We start from the raw sequence: 13714 nt of genomic DNA on the forward strand, positions 1-13714 counted from the left end.
AAACAAGGTGCTTGCTGGAGAATTCATTTGATATGCCGACATTTTGAATGTTGGTAGAGGTAAATAGTTGGAACCCAGAAAGTAATGGAGTGTACAAAAATACGTACCGCTGCTCAAAATGTCTGTAAAATCAAGGGCACGATCTCTTTGGCCCCAAATTCCTGGTGAATTTCCTGGCTTTCCTTACGTTGAATTGGTCCATTTTTGCTGCCCCCCTCCTTCCCCTGCCTAGAACTTTGTCCAAATTAATCACTCACTGAAAAACGATGTCCCCATTAGTTTTTAACCCTTTGACGTCCAAATCGGCCTAAACCGGCCAGACTTAGTATTTTACTCTGTCTAACGCCAGACGATTTTACTCGTCAATGGGGAACCCCTGGAAGTTAATGGGTCAATTGTGGCCCCCCAAGAAAGAGAAAGAAAGGTCATGGAGCAACAACAACAACAACAAATAAGAAAAACTCAGGCGATTCCAATACTTCGAAAAAATGGACTACCTGAAGAATATGACAAAAGAAACAATTTCGTTTGATTCTTGAGCGGCTATTTCTGGCTATAAAGGAATTGACGTGATTGGTTCAGTTGACCACCTCCGTCTGGTGTGTTTGGCCAAGGTAGTTGCCATAGTTTTTTCAGCACTTAACAAAAACCAAGTTATTTTAGTTTTGATTCTTTGTTGATTTTTTTTCTTGTTTGTGGCCAAGATTTACTGCGTAGGGAAACGAGAGTATGATGGTGCCTTCCAAAGCAACTTGGAAATATCAACTACCGAGGATGCACGCTTTGTTGTGATCAAGAAAGCAGACCTTAGTCCTGGAACAGAGTTTACAGTGTATATTACTGCATTTACTATCAAAGGAGAAGGCAGCCAAAGTGAACACATGGTAGTGAATACACCTGCCGACGGTGAGTTCTTTGTCTGAAATGCAGTAGATAAATTGTGGTGTCCTGTGCTATTAGGCACTTGGAATCAATTTATGATTCTGTCGTTCATTGTATTTCACATTCATCATTTTCAAGACAAAACTCAAACTTGTAGTGGACCCGTAATTGGCTATTTCAAGCTGACGTTACATCCGCAGGAGTAAATGTGTAGTTGCCTATTGAAGTCTTTTTATTTTCAGCTCCGCCTCCACCAACGGAACCACAGGTTAACTATGATGCCACCACATTACACACCATAACCATTACGATTCAGCCGGCATCCGACACCAATGGAAAAGTGATGTGAGTTAAAACATGGGTAATAATTATTATTAATTCAAGTTGTTGCTTTCTTTTTTGGTTGCCCTGTTGCCTCATATAACTCAAGCTACTCAACAGAACAAGGTTTTTACTCCACTGATAATGAAGTTAGTCATTCAACAGTAGTAAATAGTGGAGGGAAAATGTCACGCTGTAATACGTCTTTCGAGCCATAAATTTTTTGACAGCTGAAAATATCATGATGCACACTCGTGTCTACTTCACTCTCACAATAATTTTTGCTTTCCTTCAATTATGAGGGAGTAATATTGATATCTGCGTAAACCTTCATATCATACTCGGCCTTATCTAGCAATTGTTAATTGACATCTTTTAAGAGAGCCCAAATCTTTAAGTAAGGGTAAGGGTAAGGGTAAATGGGCTCGATCAGAAATTTTGCGAAAGTTACGGAATCATCGAAAGGTATCTTGAAGTCACTGACTAAAATTTCTTACAGGGAGGTGTTATTATTTCAAGTGCTTATACTTGTTCTATATTCTAATGGGCATGAATTTGACTAATTCCACACACTGAACACTCCTCACAATATGGTTGAAGTATGTGTGAGCTTCTGTTTCAACCCCAAATCAAAACAGAGATAATCGTGCTTTAGTTTTGTCGCTCATTTTCGTGTTTTAATGGGAGTGAATGCCTTTGCGCGTGCGTCTGCGCCTGCGCCTGCGTTCGGGTAGTAGGGGTGAGCAGATGTACCTTTTTCCAGTCAGAGTTCAGTGTGTGTATTCATTGTGAGGATATGTTCAAGTTTTAGTTTGATTGTGAAATACTGAAACTCGGTGAATTAAGGAGAGAGTTTTCTTGGTTGTCTTGTAGCAGTAGTGGCTGGTTTATTTTATTGGAACGTTTTCTTTGAAGCATCTGCCTGGGACACGAACATCCTCACTGGCTCTGTGTGAAATTTAAGGATACGATGAACTTTTTTCTGATTGTAAAAGGTCATGTCTCTTTTCTTTTATAGCTTTCATCAAGTCATAGTTGAAATTCCTGGAATTGTCAACAAATATCGGTCATTTACTTACCAGACAATTACCAATTACGAGGAAGCCAGGAGAAAGGGAGGAAGATTTTACATTGCTGCAAGTTTATCGCGGGATGCACTGAACACTAGTAAAGTATTTGTTTTAGGCGACGGAAAGACATACGGAGGTTACAAGAATGTTCAATTGGAACCAGGGACAAGGTACAAGGCGTACATAAGAGGAGTGACTCTGGATAACGTGGTAAGAAAGCCACGGATGTGAGTTGAGGTTAAATCATTTTTAATGCAGGAAGTGTTTTGTTGGTGCCTTATTTTGAATGTTTTTGGGTTTTTTTTTTGTCTTTACAGAGATTTTTGTATGGATTGGCAACTGAAATAAGCTTACCACCCACTGATGGTACGTCACGTGAGTTTGTAGTTCTTAATTAGTCACCGGACATCCAGCCAGTGAAGTAGTCACTTGTTGTTGTTTCGTTGCTGGTTTGAAATTTTCTGTCGCTAGTATATTTAACTGGTCATTGTTTGCTTGAGATTCCTGTCCCACCTTTCTCTCGAGTTAGCCGCACGTATCATTTGGTTTCCACGCAAATCTGGAGAGCCCTCACGGAGGCAAGAAATTACAATGCCATTTGAATCCAATTTGACATGATATGATGTAGGTCATCCAGCAGATTTGTATTATTTGATGTCCGATTGACATCATTTATCAAGCACTCCAAAAATACCGGTCCTACGACTGGAAAGAAATATGCGGCAGATTCGAGCTGAGGAAAATAAAATACTTTAAATGAATTGTATTTCTTCTTGATTGCATGCTTTATGAATGTGCAAAAGCAACAGAGAGGAATATTTTTCCACTCAGAAATTGTTTGGTATTTTTCAGAGGATAAGCCTCCATCAGGCGTGAAGACTGACGCTGACAATACCGTTGGTATAATTGCGGGTATTTTGGGAGCCTTGGTGCTAATTGTTATTGCCATCATTGCATTTCTCTTGATTTCAAGCTTTATGAATGTGCATGAGCAACAGAGAGGAATATTTTTCCACTCAGAAATTGTTTGGTATTTTTCAGAGGATAAGCCTCCATCAGGCCTGAAGACTGACGCTGACAATACCGTTGGTGTAATTGCGGGTATTTTGGGAGGCTTGGTTCTTATTACGATCGCCATCATTGGAATTTTGCTTTATAAAAGGTAATTTGGGTATGGATCACTAATTTGCAGGCCGGGCAACAACAATGATAGCGACACAAGTAATGAAAACGGTACAAAACCCGAATGCACCTTTTCTCATGAGCAAAAACCATAGTTTTCAGTGCACGCTCAGCACATTTTGAATTTAATACATTTCTTTTCAATTTCTTCCCTTCTTTCTTCTAATTAAAATACCGTCGAAGCCACTTTCATTCGCGGGAAACTGCCACAGTTTGGTCGCCTTAAAGGGGCTAGGTCACGCTATTTTAGGTAATTTTGTTTAATTTTGTTAATTATAAGCTCTAAACGTCAAATTGGCAGAGCAAGAGTCTTTCATTTGCAAAATCACGGCCACATAACAACTGAGAATGATTTTCCAGCTTTGTAAATGACATTTTGATAGACTCATATAAATTTGAAAAAAGGTGGGCCGACGTTTTTCAAATTTACCCAAATTTAATCCATGTCAATCTTCTCCAGTTTTGTCCATCCATGTCCTTTCTTGGCTTCCCTGTGTTTTGTTAGAGTTCTTTTATAGTTTTGAACAGTTATTTTGATATTTTAGTTAATTCTATGACCATTCGATCAGTGCTGAAATTGCCTGAAATTACGTGACCTAGCCCCTTTAAAACGGTTCAAATACAAAAAAATTTTGTATTTTGAGATGACGTTGACGCGGTCGTTGTTGTTGTAAGTTTCCTAATTTAACTCATTCTTACGCGAAGCGCAGAATAGAGTCATGTTACAACAGCAGTAATATAGACCATTTCAAGCTTAATGCCGCTGCTTTGACGGGGCTTCAGGGGGCACAGCGAATCATTATAAGCAAATGGTTGAGTGGTGACGTCGTGATTTTCTGAACATTCGAGAGAATGCAATGGTTGTGTCACTCTGAAATATATCTCGGTGAAACTGTCGTTTTCGAATAGTTTGCTCTTTGATGAACCCTATATCTGGTAGAAAAGGCATGGTTGGTTCGTCTAGTTGATTAAAGATTTTCTACCAATCAGAGGATTCAAGCGAAACGGTCGAATGATGTATTGTAAACTTCCGTCGGTTACTTTCGCCCGAGTGTGTTACCTCCCTTTCGTTTCATATTTGGACAACCTTGTGACTTACCGGTACCTTATAACGCATAGGTTTGATACGCTTTCTAGGAGCTGGGTCGACGCAGTGGTAAGAGCACTCGCCTTCCACCAGTGTGGCCCGCGATCGATTCCCGGACTCAACGTCACGTGGGTTGAGTTTGTTGGTTCTCTACCTACCGACTTCTCCGACTATTCCGGTTTTCACTTCTCACCAATAACGTACCTTTGATCTGATGTTTAAAGGTTAACAAAACTTTACCTTCACAAAGGACTACTTATTGTTATTGTTGTCTTATTGTTTTGTTTGTCTCTTATCACGTGCTGCACCTTTTGGGGTGCAGGGATGGCGCAGAGGTGAGAGCACTCGCCTCTCACCAAAGTGGCCCGGGTTCGATACCCAGACTCGGCGTCATATGTGGGTTGAGTTTATTGGTTCTCTACTCTGCACCGAGAGGTTTTTCTCCGGGTACTCCGGTTTTCCCCTCTCCTCAAAAACTAACATTTGACTTGATTTGCGTTAATTCAGCTTACCGTTTCCCCAGTTAGCGGTCCAGCGCTAGAACGTCTGGACACTTAAATAAAGTTCCTTTCCTTTCCTTTGTATTTTGAAGTAGCCCTTTACATAGGATTTAAAGCCGCTATGGCCTCCCTGCCTCTAAATGTGAAAAAAAGAAAAATAATGTACATATTTATTATTTTATGGCAAAAATAATAAAGTGAACTGAATTGACTTCCAGGGTTTTTTTTTATCCTTGCTTACAGGAATAACAGAGAAAGGAATCCAAACCTTGATGTCGAAAGTCATAAACGGAAGCGGCGTGACCTTGAATCGAAACGGCAAAGTGAGTAGCGCTCTTATCCATTTTATTTTATCCATTTTTTTGCTTTCTTGTGTTAAATCATCAGTCTTTCACTGAGGTTTTGATCTCAGAGGGCGCAAATTTTTGCAACCTTCGCTTTAGAATTTACCTTTTTTTTTTCGCAATAGAGATCGTGTGGCGAAACTCTAAAGATTTGACAATTTGTCGTTTGTGACTGAGGAGAGTGTGGGAACTTGAATATGTCCGACTCTGAAAGCAAATAACCACTTGAGTATTGTCACTCAATCTGCATTGGGAAAACATTGGGAAAACATTCACATTTGTATATGTACAGTATGTGCGAATGAGGTCTAAGAACAAGGTCCTGACATACAATAGGCAATTTATAATTGATACCCTTAGTCAGAAAGCATTACCTTTCAATCTTGTCCTTTTTTTCCTTTATTGCGTTTCTTTTGTGTTCAAACTTTATTTCCTAGGGGTTGTCGTTGTTGTGGTGATTGTGAACACAACTAATCCGAAATTGGCCAGTAGTAGTAGTAGTAGTCGTAGTAGTAGTAGTAGTAGTCGTAGTAGTAGTAGTAGTAGTAGTAGTAGTAGTAGTAGTAGTAGTAGTAGTAGTAGTAGTAGTAGTAGTAGTAGTAGTAGTAGTAGTAGTAGTAGTAGTAGTAGTAGTAGTAGTAGTAGCAGCAGTAGTAGTGGTGGTGGTGGTGGTGGTGGTGGTGGTGGTGGTAGTAGTAGTAGGCCTAAAGAATTCGAGATTTCGTTCGTTGTCATAACGATTACCAGCCCTTCTCTTCAGCCCAAAGTCATGTTTACTTGGTCTAATAATGCCAGTCTTCAAAGAACACTGTCTATTCATCCGCACCAACTATATTTCCTTATTTTTTCTTCACATGATCTTTCCGCCCCTGTACTGAGCAGCCACAGCGAGGTAAGTCAATTATTATTTTTTGACCAATCCACTTCTAATAGAATTACACAATAATGCACTTTGAAAGAATAGACTCCTTTTCTTAGTCATTCTGATCTCATATACGGCTCATTTGTCTAAAGGGTAATACTAGAATCTCGACTGACCCCGAAATTCGCTCGTAAAAGATTTTTCCAGCGAGATAAAAATGACTTAATGAATCTTAGAAACAAGAAAAAACTAATCTCAAAAACTGGTGCCGACGGGTTAACGACAAGCTTTCCTCATTCCACAAAATTAGATAGATCCTCTACGAGTCCAACCAAGGTCATCCACCGCTCCTTTTATTGCTTGTGTTTTTGTATAAGGACGATTTTACACTCTATTCCATTTTCTTTTTCTGCTTTCTGTCTTGTAAGCAATTTATCTATGAGAATTCATTTATTCATTTATTTTTTTGTCATTTTTATGGACAACTTATTTTTTAACCCAATACTCCACATTACAACCCTATTTTACAACATACCGCACTACACTACAGCGCACTACACTGCACATTAGCTAATTAGAGAGGTTAAGCACAAGACGTATTTTCTCAACACGGACGTTGACCGTAAGTGATTTCCAAAAAATGGCGTCACACGTCCCAAACATCAAGTCACAAACGTCAAAGCTGCGCTGGGTATTTGCTGTCCGTGGTGAAATGAAAAAACGCAGAAAGGTAAGTTCATTTGGTATGGAATAACTCTAATAATTTATTCATTGATATTTCTTGTGTTCCTGCGTTACGGGACCATCAACTTTATATTTCCTGTCATTTACCAAAGAAATCTGCCTTAGTCAGTTCTTCACGTGACGAAAAGAGCGCTGCGAGCGCCGACATTCAATGCTTTCAAAAGAAAAAAAAAAAGTAAGTACTAGTCCTTCCAAAAGATATTTCTTTTCCTTGAGGAGTCCCTCTTTGTATGTGCTTTTGTTTTTTCTCTGTGGTCTTGAATTTTAATAATTTAAGATAAACAAAAACAGGACAAAATTAAAGCATGTGGGACTCAATTACAACGAGGCCTGAGGTTTCCAAGAATCTGGGACTGTACATTAAGCTTGGTTTATTCTTAGCTTTGTAGTGTCCATTCATTCAGTAAGCTCGTGCGCTCATCCCAAAGTCAAGCCCTTTCTTTGTCGGTCAACATGTATGAGGTCTTTGCTGACCTGTAGGTCCCTGTATCGAATCTGTTATGAACACGTAACCGCAATGAGGTCTCGTAAAATTAGGGAGAAATATCACTAGCTTGTATTTTCAGAAGTTTGTTTAAAGCTCCTACAGGTAATTTGTTGGAGCGGATGTTGTTTGAAGTTTGTCCTTTCTAGTTTGCCGTATTTTGCCGGTTCTTTTTCCAAGCCAAGCTGGCGTGTTTCAACGAAATACCTCAAAATGTCAATGATCTCGTTTCAGAGATAAAGTGGAGTAAAGTACATCAGTAAAACTTGTTTTTGACCTTGAACTGACAAAGGTCCCCGACGGTTTTTAGTTGCCAACGAGCAAGCCGAGCGAATGGGGCGAGGCTTGCGAGGCGGCCAGCTTAATTTCACGCGAAGTATTGCAGCAGTCAGAAAAATTCTCGATCGTGCTGGGAAAAGTGTAATGTAAGGTTCCCTGGAAATTTTAGTAGGGACCAATGAAAGCGCGTGTTTTGATGTGTGATGTCATTAGACAAACTTGCATGACGCGCGCGACTATTGATGATCTTGTGTTCGGAGGGGAGTGAAAACACATTTTTCCCATTTCCCTGACCATTTTGTTGTGTACACTTGCTTTGAGTGTTCTTTAATATTTGTTTTTGAACCATCGTGTTCTACATTGAGTAAACGAGCTCAAAACTCGGCTGCTGTTGTCAATTTCAGATTTCGGCTCGCGAGTAGAGCAATTTCTTTTTCGTTTTGTAATCATTTGGTTGTGAACGGTTTAATTTAATTTTCAAAGGAAATGTGTTGCCTGCAAAGTACACAATTCAACGATCAATATGACTTATAATTTATGGCTGTATGTTGCAAAATAAAAATTCTTCAAGTGAAACAACTTTCATGTGCGAGAGAGGTTCACACTGAAACGTCTGAAAACGCCTTGGGGATTTTTTACACGGCACCGATTTTATTCAACTTAATTGTTGTATATTCCTGTTAAAATTACGGCCGTTGAAAAATTACAGCACTACTTTCCATATTATTGCAAAACACGTTGACATCTACATTGTTGGAGATACAAAGTGTGCAATTTGAATTATTGTATTATTGTTAACTTGATAAGTTGAGTTGCAGTACTTTCGAATAAAAAAATTACAACTACTGTTGGGTATTTTGGAACTCTGATACAAATCTGCAAACTCTGTATTATATTGACTGTTTTGTTGGCACTTAGCGATAGCTATTGCTAGTTTTAGCGTGATTCGCTGGCTATTGACAGTTGACTCTGAAATTGCTTTTTTCCTTTTCCATTCGCTCGCTGAGGATGTGCTTCTTTTCTTTTAAAACTCATGTGATTCGAGAAAAATTCATTGCCAAACTGGTGAATTCCAAAGTAAAAATCGCTTGAAAAACAGGTCGCACTCATTACTTCGTGATTCATGTGATATCGGTTTTTTGCGTGAAATGTACCGGGAATTCACTAGTTAAGCAATGAATTTGTCTACAGAAGAAAGCGAAGGAATGATTTAATTAAGCAGTAATCGGAAACACGAAAACGCGGACAATTCGAAAATCTCTTTTTTCACTTACTTTCAGTAAGAATAAATAACCAGGGAGCTCTGCTTTTAGCTTGGCTAAATCAATATATTAGTTGAGCTGTACAAGCGGTTTGTATTTTCGGAAATCAATGCATGTTGCTGATAAAGAAATCAAACTTACTTACATTTTCATGTAACGTAGCACTGTTCGAACGACATGAGTTTTTGACGAGGTAGACTTTTGTTATATGTAAATATCAAGACATCTTCAAGGCAATTATACCACCCGAGAGTAAATGTCTTGTGAAGATCTATTATTCTGCCAGGAAGATTTCTATAAATGTCTTTCATTTTGGTTCAAAATTCAGATCTGTTGGACAAACAGGCTTTATTAATTCTCTTTTGTCTCAGGCTGTCAAAGAAATAAAGCCGCGTGCAAATGCACTGGATTTGTCCACTGTACAAGCTCTCAACATGTTGAGTGTTTGTTGAGGTGTTGTTGAGCGGGGTGTTCAAATGACCTCAACAATGACTCAACATGTTGAGCATTCCGAAGATTTCACAAAGGCTGATGTTGAATCTGAGAATCTTAGGTATATTCATCTCCTCAGAACATGAAAATGCTTGGCTGCACTTCTAGTAAGCGAAGTCATTGATGAGGACAAAAGGTCAAAAAAACGACGTGGTAAAACAAGAGCGTGGATTCGGCGTAGAAGCAGTAAAGGATGCTACAACAACATAGTGAAAGAGCTAATGATCGAGGACACTGCAGACTACAAGGAAATGATGCGAATGAACCATGGCAATTTTTGTGAAGTACTAGGAATGATTGAGCCCTACATAACACCAAAAGATATTCTTGGTGCTACAGAAGTTATTAATTGCTCCAGAAAGGCTTGCGTTGACTATCAGATTTCTGGCAACAGGGGAGACTTACCATTACCATCTTGTAAAATGTTCGATATGTTTAAACTCCCAATGGATACGCTGGGCGTGCGTGGGCTCAACATGTTGAGCTGTGCAAATGCATTCGACTTTGTTGAGTCACACATTAATGACCGCGAAACAAAGGAAATGTTGAGCCGTGTTGAGCGAAAAGTTTGACCAGTTTCAAATTTGACTCAACAAGACTCAACACCTCTCAACTGGGTGTTCAAATGCGCTCACCTTGTTGAGTTCAACATGTTGAGAGCTTGTACAGTGGACAAATCCAGTGCATTTGCACGCGGCTTAACCAGTCGAAGCTCTCTGTTGAGCTTTTTTTGCGTGGAATCAAACAAAGAACTTTGTAGCGTAAACTTCGCCCGTTCATAATTGCTACACTGAACCCTTCTCGCAACTAATACGGGGAATGTCTTTGAAATTAGGAGCCCTTGAGCGAAAACTTAAAATTTGACGACAGTTTTCCTATATCATAAAAAGTTCCCCACGCCCTTCATATGTCTGTTACATTGAATTTTTTTCGGACACGATCTGAAACTATTTTGTCTAAGCAACTGGGATGTACATAGAAATTTCAATAGACTTCTTGTGGCAAGGAATATCTGGAACTTTTTGTCTAAGCTACCGGGATGTACGTGAAAATTTCTATGGGCACTTGTGACAAAGAATATCTGAAATGTTTATTTAGAAAGTAGGCTTTTATGTGGAAATTTCTGTATACCACTTTTGGCACAATATCAAATCTATCTTACGAACTTCACAAGGAAAATATTTCTCTTACGACGGTTTGGAGCATAAGGAACAACTATTCCTGTGCTACAAGTGTAATATTTTTGTAATATCATAGAGCTGTGTACAATAAACAGCTGGAAACATACACGGTGTCCAACTAACATCGTTGCTGTTGAGCAACACATTGACGAATACCGTTACAAAGCATTGAAAATGATTCAGGCAAACAAACTCCATCGTGGTCAATTGTATAAGTATCGTAGGCGATGGCGCTTTACGTCTCATCATGATGGACAACTTAGAGGTTGTTCCTGCCTGTACTTTCCTTTTTCATGGAAAAGATGCATATACACACTTACTCTTTTCTCCAAATTCGCTACTTCAGAAAATGCTAACCTAAAAAGTTATGCGTTGAAAATGTTTATCCCCTCATATTAATCCTTGATTGTAACTTTTAAAAGCTTATCTCTTGTCTTTCTAAAAGAAATCTTGATTTTGATTTAGTAACATTTCACTTCCTTAGCAACGCGCGAAAAATCCGTCTGTGGGCCCTTAATGCAAGCCAGTCAAGTCAAGGACGTCGGTCTCGACCCAGTTTCTCCTCGGCTACTTGACAAACGCCTTGTGCTTAAGCTCTCTATTGTGTAGCCTATGTATGACACCTTATTTACATAGCATTGCAATAACTAGCCACTAGACTTTCGAAAAATCCTTCTTCAAATATAGATGGCGCGCGGGACGAAGGACTTTTCATACTTGATTGGCGCCAATTATAACGACCCAAAAACGGGTCGCTGAGCGAGACCAATCAGAATAGTCCTCGTGGACCCCAGGGGATAGAGTTGCCATGTGCAGTAAAGCGTGACTTTCAACGTAAGGCCGCGGCTACACGAGCGATTTTTTGCTCGCGCTGGTGATGCGATTTTTTCAAACTTTGTCGCGTCGCCACCGCGAGATGAAACGTGTAGCCACCCTTGAAGTGGTGACGCGACAGGTGAAAAAATCGCAAGAAAAAGTCACCAGAGTTGAAACTTTCGCAACAAAATCGTAGAGATAGTTGCCGGTGTAGCCACCCTGCAACTTTTTGCCCGCGCTTGGGATGCGACTAAAGAGTATTAAAGTAGGAATGTCTTTTTATAGTGCCCAGGTCTCTTGAAGTATGCGATTCGCGCGGCCTTCAATTTGTCGCCCAAATTTGTCACAATTGTAGCCACTCTGGCGCGCAGACGACGCGACAAAGGGCGTTTTTCATTTACAAAGAAATTTCTGGAAATTTCGGTGGAAATTTCCATCGGGTGAAAAACATGTTCCATTTAACTCAGGTCCGTTCGCCGCCCAGTGATTGCGATTTTACGCGCCAAAATTTAAAAATGTTGCCGTGAATAGCCTGGAAATGGTAAGACCTTTCAAAAGTTGTCAATGGAACACACATTTCCATCGGAAAGTTTCCAACGGGAAAACAGGACTACCTTTTCAGAAGTTCCGTTTATTCCGGAAATTTTCCAGTGAAACGAACCAAAAACGTGTGTTCCATTTACAACCCAACCGGAATTTCCGGAATTTCTTGGTAAATGGAAAACGCCCAAAATCTGAAAAAAAATCGCATCACCGGCGCGAGACAAAAATCGCTCGTGTAGCCGCGGCTTAAGGCTACTAAGACCACAGGATATTCCAAACTGCGCGACTATCAGGGAAAAACAATTCAAGCATATCTGTCTTCCAACCGGAGCTGCTAAGGAGTGAGTTTCACTAAGATGTAAGCTTATCTCTACTTTTGTTCCCGGTTTAGCATGTCTTTTAATCCCGGCCTAGCACGTCTCGTACACCTGAAGCCTACCTGATCTTTCATGAGTGAAATCAATTGACTTTCTTGACGATTCGAAGCTTTCCCTTACTTGTCAATCTTTCGAACTAGTGTTCGTTTGTATCAGCACAATTTACGGCACAAAGTGTTGGTCCAAAGAAGTATCACTAAAGATCTCCTTTCCAAGCGGCGACTCGAGATTGAAATAAGCTTTCGTTTTATTTTGTCTTTGTTTCTGATACCTTTAGCACAAAGGCAAGAAATTTCCTCTGACGATTTCGGAGAAACAAACATGTTTGATTGTTTTCGTGGGATTGCGTCATCAAGTGCAGGACTTGCGAATGACGTCATCCCCTTTTTGTCGCGAAACGCAAATGAACTTTGCGAGCGAGACAAGTCGACCTCTCGCGACTTCGTCGCTCGCTCATCCGCTTCGCGTACGAAAAATCACGCTTCGCTCCCCACAACATTTACTCCTGGGATTCTCGTGAGGTCGACTTCAGGCAAGTCTAACTAGCCACAAGCAAGGGAGGATGAGCGTAGAGAACACATCTCCATGCCCCATCTATCTTTAGCTTCGCCCCACGCTCTGAATGTTGTTGGTCTCGTGTCCATGGTCGCACAGCCAATGACAACCAATCGGGTGTATTCTTCCAAATAGCCGCGCATCATGACCGCAGGCTAAATTGAGATTGAAAAGAAAATCATTGGAAGAGGCCCATATATAGTGGAGGTGTTTCGTCCCCTCATCCTCCCTTGCAGCAAGACAAAATGAAGGAGAGAGAAGGTGTAGGGGAGTTGGCCGGGATACGTGAATTTCGCAAAATTTATTTTAAGATCAAAAGTCTTTCCCAAGAAGTGTGCGATTGTTAAGTATACATAATATGAACTCATCTGGCGTTGTAAAATGGCAGCTGGGGATATTAATTATGGCTTTTGGTTTCCCACTCTGGCTTTTGGGGCATCATATACCAACCTCCTTGCTTCTGCAACTCTGAACGTCATTTCGAATTCTTTTGACTTTGCAAACGTCTTGGGGAACAGACTCCCGTTTTCGTAACATCTAAAAATTAACTGAAATTAAACGCATCGCAAGGGCTAGACATTTCTCTTGCTTACCACTTAGTGGTTTCTGCCATTCGAACTACAATATTGGCATCATTTGTGGGAGTGTTCCAGCATCAAATAAGCAAACCAATTACGCTTTTGGAAACATCCTGTGACAAAATGAAAAACGGCTTTGGCGAGCGGCAACCAAC

The 13714-nt window shown here is 40.1% G+C and overlaps 1 protein-coding gene across 1 annotated transcript in view; it reads left to right on the top strand.

Annotated features, from left to right (window-relative positions):
- Positions 1 to 13714, top strand: part of LOC138000871 (receptor-type tyrosine-protein phosphatase mu-like) — a 98978-nt gene continuing 85264 nt past the window's right edge. Inside the window, exons 1-3 of the mRNA XM_068847546.1 lie at positions 1 to 59; positions 705 to 906; positions 1125 to 1227. Of these exons, the coding sequence (XP_068703647.1) occupies positions 48 to 59; positions 705 to 906; positions 1125 to 1227 (317 nt within the window). The 5' untranslated portion in view covers positions 1 to 47. The remainder of the gene's footprint in view (positions 60 to 704; positions 907 to 1124; positions 1228 to 13714) is intronic.

This window comes from Montipora foliosa, chromosome 4, assembly GCF_036669935.1.
Source record: "Montipora foliosa isolate CH-2021 chromosome 4, ASM3666993v2, whole genome shotgun sequence".
In the NCBI taxonomy this organism is placed as follows: Eukaryota; Metazoa; Cnidaria; class Anthozoa; order Scleractinia; family Acroporidae; genus Montipora; species Montipora foliosa.